Source organism: Sinocyclocheilus anshuiensis, unplaced genomic scaffold (assembly GCF_001515605.1).
Source record: "Sinocyclocheilus anshuiensis isolate Anshui unplaced genomic scaffold, SAMN03320099.WGS_v1.1 scaffold2109, whole genome shotgun sequence".
Lineage (NCBI taxonomy): Eukaryota > Metazoa > Chordata > Actinopteri > Cypriniformes > Cyprinidae > Sinocyclocheilus > Sinocyclocheilus anshuiensis.
In genome coordinates this window covers 108,496-115,672 of record NW_015552709.1, presented here as the reverse complement: position 1 = coordinate 115,672, position 7,177 = coordinate 108,496, and the positions used below count along the sequence as shown (strand labels likewise).

Below are 7,177 nucleotides of genomic sequence, written 5' to 3'. Positions count from 1 at the left end.
TATATATATATATATATATATATATACATTATGATGCAAAAGCAGCTTGTGATGTCATTTGTGTCACAAATGGAGGCTGCAAACAGCCTTTGAGAGAGTGAGGTAATGTATCTTTTAAAGACTTCTCTGCATGTAGTACTTACGGCTGCTTGTTGTCTCTTCAGCTTATCTCTGTACTCCTCAAGCTCCAGAAGGTTCAAATCCGGTGGGAGTTTCTATTGGGCAAGCATACACAAATACAGACAAATCTGAGATTTAAGAATATTTTTTATTCTTACTGTAAGTTCATGAGTTTAACCATTGTGGTAGATATCCCTCACACAGGCACATCCAAATCATCTCCAACTCTGAAGAGCTCCATAAAACTTTTACTTGAGACGCAGCCCAGTTTTATTAAGGAGGAATAAACAAATAATACCCAATGACCCATGCCCAAACAGAGAAACAATGAAAACTCAAAAGTCTGGACTCGAATAAGAGTAGTTACTTTCCTCTTGGCTGGAATTGTCATTCCATGCAGATTTTGCAATGCACCACCAAATCTAATGAGATTTCACATTTGCAAGATGTGAATAATCCAATCAATCAGCTTTGGCTGCAACCTGTGCAAAGGCCACTGGCTGTCTATATGTATGTATATACATATATATATATATATATATATATATGTTTGTATGCATAAATATATCCGCTATATACAGTGCTTGAAGTGTAAAAAAAGTAGTGCCGGTATACTCAACCCCCCCCCCACTTTTTAATAATTCACAATGTATGTATAGTGCCACAATCAATCAATCAATAATTGAATAACATCTTGCATTTAAGCCAAATACACGCTGAAAATAATTATTTTACTGACTATTCTTTCCGCAATCGCTGATGAAATCGGCTTGCTTTTAAGATATTATTTTCGTTATAAAGTACTGATTCAAATTAGTAATCAATAATTCATTATTATTCTACTACTCTGTGCCTGACATGCTCTCGCGCCCCACATACTCCGCTTGCATTCATTCACGTGACGTGATTGGTCGAGATGAGAAAAGATCCCGCCTGGGTAGTGTGATTTATATAGTGTCCTTTCTAATCATATTATGGGATCATATAATCACCCAGACCCTGACGCTTTTACTCTGAGTACCGGCAACATGTCAGAAGTGCCGGTACGCACAAAAAAGTGCAGGTACTCTAAAGGCTAAAATATAGAAGTGCTGGCTAAAATATAGATGTACCGGCCCACTTCAAGCACTGTATGTATATATATATATATACACATATACACACACACACACACACACACACACACAAAAGACACAAAAGTTTGACATCTTTTTTTTTAATGTTTCTGAAAGAAATCCCTACACTCAAAAAATAAAAAATGGTAACACTTTAGTTTAGGGACCAACTCTCACTATTAACTAGTTGCTTATTAGCATTACTATAATATTGGCTGTTTATTAGTACTTAAAAAGCACATATTAATGCCTTATTCTGCATGAGCATATTTTAGATCCCTTAATCTTACCCCACACATATACTTAACAACTACCTTACTAGTTTATTAAGGCAAAAGTTGCAGTTAATAATTAGTTCATTCTGAGAATTTGTCCCCAAAGTAAAGTGTGACCAAAAAAAATTCTCCTTCATATTTTAAAAATGCTAAACATTTTACAGATTCTGCAAACGGTAAGATAATAAGAACGGAACACATTATGACTTTCTCAAACACACACCTCAAGCTCGTATTGCACCGTGTCAAAGGAGTCACTGGAGAAGTACACTTCCTCTATGCTATCAATGATTTCCTGTTCCGCCTGTGGATCCGTGGGTTGTTCTCTCAGTTCCCTCAGTTCCTCCTGTGGGGAGAAAAAGAGAAACGAGAATGATTATTGGCAGTGAAATCTCACTACTTCTGGGACACCATCGTGAGGAAGCTTACCGCGCACCTAAAAACAGGGTTTGAATCTGGCTTATAGCCAAGTCGAGTGCAAAGATTAAGTGGTCTTAGCACCCATCCCTGAGGAACACCCTTCATGAACCTTAATGAGGATCACCACAGGAGCATCAATTTCACTCAAAACAGCTTGAAGAAACAAAGTCGTCCTCTTTTCTTTGAAGAGGGGTGCTGAGAGGCTCATTACGCATGATTCACATGATGTGATGCAATGTAGTTAAAACAGCTTCATGACAAAGACTGAGATAAACTTACTAAGCCATACTGAATTACAAGAGCAGATGTGGAGGTAATGTTTAAAAACCCTTTAATTACAGCCATCAGCCAAATTCACAGAAAACGTTCCAAATCAATAAACCACTTATTCATGTTTGACACTACTGAAAGAACTCAAAGTTGGACACTTGGTAATATATGAAGGATCTTCCTATAAAGGCTGCAATGTGATGTCACTCATTGAGATAGAATCTGAGGAATGATTTGGCCTGAAAGCCTTTAATCACCTCAAAGACACATGATGCGGTGTGTATGCAGTGCAGTCTGATGTAGGCAGCACTGTGAGGGAGCGTGGGTGAACTCACTGAGGGACGGCACCAGCATCAGCATCCGCAGGGGGTGGGGTGGTATGAGTCATTCTCCACTGGTGCACGCACAGCAAGAACAAAAGACAAAATCCTTGGGCTCACTTGTTATCATTAGGCCTCAAAGACACCTTGAAATCAAATCTGGACATTTAAGGCTATTAGTCAAAGTCTAATAGCTTTGAGGTCATCAATATATTTTCAAGTGTGCTCATAAACGGTGACAAAATGAACATAATTCTTTAATTATGGAAACTTTTCTGTCCCTTACAGTAATTTTTAAGAACCAATTTATTTATTTTTTAGAACTATCGTTCAAATTTAAAAGAATATATTATAATAGCTTTAAACATCTGCATTGTATCTCCTTAACCATTTTTTCCTAATATTTTAAGAATGTTGAAATGTTAACTGGGTTATAATTTCTATTTTTTTGGACCTTTCCCCCAAACAGATGGTTTCTTCAATAGTAAATAGTAAATAGTAATAGGCCTTCAATAGTAAATTTTAACACAACCTCCCACCCTCCTTATAGGTCAGGGGTAGGCAAGTTCGGTCCTAGAGAGCTGCAGAGTTCAGCTCCAACCCTGAAAACAAAACTCACCTGCCTATAGCCTTAGTAATCCTGAAGACATTGATTAGCTTGTTCAGGTGTGTTTGATTAGGGTTGGAGCTGAACTCTGCAGCTAACTAACTTTACCCTACCATTAAAATGTATTAATTTCATTAGTACTCTAAAAAATATTCAAAGCTGAGTTGAAATTCAAATTGTTACTACATAAATTTAAAAAATAATAATTAATTAAAATAATTATTATTACAATACTTCTGGGAGTAAAACAATGAGTAAAAGGAGATGAAGAACCAATCATTTTCACTTCTATCACAGAAAATCTAGCTATTCCACCCTCATTATAGCAAACAATTTGTTTCAGTACTACAGGAGTTTAAGAAAGTGCTGCAGTGGTTTTGGTGCCTTGAAGAGTTTTAGTAGAAAAATAACAGCTTTTTTCCCCCTTGGGGAATTACATATATATTTATATACTCTTAGTATGTGTGGGCATGTGAATGTTTGTGCACCCTGCTTGACAGGAAAATATCCACTCTGTGGGAGAGATAGTTCCCAGGGGGTTGCAGAACAGTAAGTGTGAGGGGCTAAATCTTAGAAAATGTCACATATTTCTGGGTCAAATTTGATTTATTGATTTACTAAAAGCTGCATAACATCCTGAAAGGCCAAAGGTGAAAGACCATAATTGGTTCTAAAAAATACTGTTTTACAGATGTAGGTTTAACTTTTTTTAAGTTAAAGGTATTTCTTTAAGAAAAATTGTTTATGCAAAAAGCGGAAACTATGTTGTATTTATAACATTTTCTTTACTGAAATCTAGGTAAGTGCATGAGCAGCTGTCTGTCGGGTACTAGTAAAAAATATTCAAAAACAACTTCTCGGATTGATTTATTTTGCAAGTTTCTACCTCAGGCACAATAAAAAAGGCCTACTTTCCTACTGAATCCCTCACCTCTCACCGTTAAAACGGAAAGCTTAAGGTGGCGCTGTGGATAAAGTCATGCATCCCACACGATGAGGATAAGTTCTTTAGCATATGTTGCATAGGTTTGGAGTTAGCTTTAGCTTTAAAAACATGATTATTGATGTAACATTTGTTGAAAAAAACTTACATATCACGTACATATGTCACATCACTTTTAATTTACTTTTTAATTCACTCCACTTTCCTGCAGTCCGGCAATCCCGGAGCTTTAAAGTTTGTGTTCCTTTAACACGTCTTCATGTAATTTAAATGTATGATATGAATTCTGGAACGCAACAAAATGCGAAACTTCTTTGCACGGTCCCCAGCATTCGCATGAATGGAAGTCAATGGAACGAAAAGTATACGTGACAGCCCCTTTAACCAGCTTTCTTAAAATAGCAGCAAATTAGGTGAGAATGAAAAGTATTGCAACAAATTAGGTGTGAATGAAGTCCACGATTCGATCGGATGAGATTGAAAACATCAATCATTTCCCACCCAAACGGTCACTTGGAAAATAAAACAAGCTCAGCCACTCTAATTAAAATGATCACCAAGCCTTTGTTCAATTATCTTTCCATCCCATGGAGACTGCCAATGTTTACCAAAATTAACACCTCTCATCCTTTTATTCCCTGTGCGCAAACGGAGACAACCGTGAGTCTATTTGCACATAAAAGTGTGACTCGACGTGCTATACATCAATCAAAGCTTAGGAGGAGTGAACTGAAGGGTTACTGAATGATGTTGATCAAACGCAGGAGAGAGTGTGATTTACAATCATATTAAAAATAACAATGAGCATTTGTTCACATGGACTGAGATGAGAGAGAAGAGACAGACAGCTGCTGCTGATGTTACATCTGCTACAAGACGTGAGTGAACCCGACTCACACTACTTTGTAATAATACTCTGTACCTGCTCCAGCTTTTATTTGTGAGATCTTTACAAATAATGGACTCCATTCAAAATAATTTAATTCTTCCAGGCTGCATGAAATGGGAGGGAGAGAAAAGTTGCTGATTATGAATGTATATGTGGCTGTAACCTCCAAAAGTACACCCACGCTTGGATGTACATAAGAATGAGTCATCTTATGAATAATATTCTACATATTACAATGTTCTGCATAATATGATGAGGGTAATGACGACATAAGTCTAATGACGTAAATAAACTGTATAAATGTTCATTAATTTTCACAGCAATTCTTCAAGAGGCATTCAAGACTGCTTGATAATGCCTTAATTATGTGATTGTAGTGCCATCTAGAGGACACGAGAGACTGTGCAGGAAAAAATGGGATTCAAAACATCCCAAAAGAAAATTTTTCCATATCCCATTATTTGACAAGTTCAAATTATAAAACCTCTTCAGTGCAAAACACAAAGCCATACAGCGGAAATGACAGGACATTTGTCGAGCACACAAGTCCCAAAATGAACACTAGCCAAGAGCTAAATTAGAGTAAAAGTTGGCCTTAAAAAATAAAATATTCACTGGCTAATTGGCTTGTGACATTGTAAAAAAAAACAAAAAAAACACATGGTTTATATCATGATATCTAAACCTCATGTGTTTTATCTGACATAAACAACAAGAACAAATCAAACAGATATATGATAAACTAAATAAACTCTGTTACACATCTTCAATATTGTTCATCTCCTCTCATGTTTTAAAGGGGTCATATGATGCTGCTAAAAAGAACATTATTTTGTGTATTTGGTGTAATGAAATGTGTTTATGCAGTTTAAAGTTAAAAAAACACATTATTTTCCACATACTGTACATTATTGTTTCTCCTCTATGCCCCGCCTTTTTGAAACGCGTCGATTTTTACAAAGCTCATCGGTCTGAAAAAGCGAGGTGTGCTGTGATTGGCCAGCTATCCAATGCATTGTGATTGGCCGAATACCTCAAGCGTGAGACGGAAATGTTACGCCCCTCACAGGCGGCGTTATGCAAATCTTCCCACATAGTGATGTAGATATGTGGGGGCGTGTTAGAACGAGCCATTTTATGTAGGTGTGGCTGACTCTTAACTTTTATAAAGAATATCTCTTTGGATTTGAGACTTTAGTCTTTGCAACTTTACAGATCTTCTTTATCCACCAAGAGCTTGTAACACTCCAAAGAGAAAGCAACAATTGAAATCGCATCACATGACCCCTTTAAAATGTGTTGATTCCTGTATATACACTACAGTGCAAAAGTCTTAGGCCACTAGTATTTTCACCAACAAAAATGGTTTCAAGCCAGTTATTTCTATCTTTTGCTGTAGTGTCAGTAGGAAATATCAGTTTACATTTCCAAACATTCCTTTTGCCATTAATTGTAATAATCCAGTGAGATTTTTGTATGCACAAGGAGTCTGACAACAGCCAGTGCTCCACACAGAGATCTGATCTCACCATCATCCAATCCATCTGGAATGACATGAAGAAACAGAACAAAACTGAGACAGACTAAATCCAGAAGAACTGTGGCAACGTCTCCAACATGCTTTAAGAAACCTTTTCTCTGATATATAAAATATAATCACATTTGTTAAAAACAAAAAGTAAAAACGTCTTAAATACTGAAGGAGAAAGAAAATCCTTCTTGTGATGCCCTGAACTGAACAAGATGGAAATATCTTGTTTACTTGTTAAAAGAAACTGTTAAAAACCAGGATCCTCCCCTAGAACTTTAACTTTCAAGAAAATGATAACCTACAGACAAGGACTTCAAAACAAAGTCTATTTTTCCTGCACACAATCCTCATTAATGACACAGAAGAACTTGGAAGCTATTTTGAGGGCTAATCCATCATTTTCCTGTACACTACACGCTATGGACAGACCGCTCATTTCAATGATCAAACACTTTCTCAGTGCCTAGTTTCAGGAAAATTTCAAAAGTGTTGAAACAAATCCCACCAGGGATCTAAGCCGGATGGTTCTGGAAATCATTTTCTGAAGTACGTGTTACATACAGAATAACAACAAACACACTCTCCACCGGTGGGAATGAGTCTCCTTGATTTGGGTTATTTATGTTTGCAATAACCAGGGATTAAAAGTAAAAAGCATCAGCAGGAAATATCAGAGCTGCGGTTGAG

At 36.7% G+C, this 7,177-nt stretch overlaps 1 protein-coding gene across 1 annotated transcript in view; it reads right to left on the bottom strand.

Annotated features, from left to right (window-relative positions):
- LOC107667773 (syndetin-like) overlaps positions 1–7,177 on the bottom strand; it is a 142,524-nt gene that overhangs the window by 132,233 nt on the left and 3,114 nt on the right. Inside the window, exons 3-4 of the mRNA XM_016459498.1 lie at positions 1,734–1,856; positions 144–215 (exon numbers count right to left, since the gene is read on the bottom strand). Coding sequence (XP_016314984.1) covers positions 144–215; positions 1,734–1,856 — 195 coding nt within the window. The remainder of the gene's footprint in view (positions 1–143; positions 216–1,733; positions 1,857–7,177) is intronic.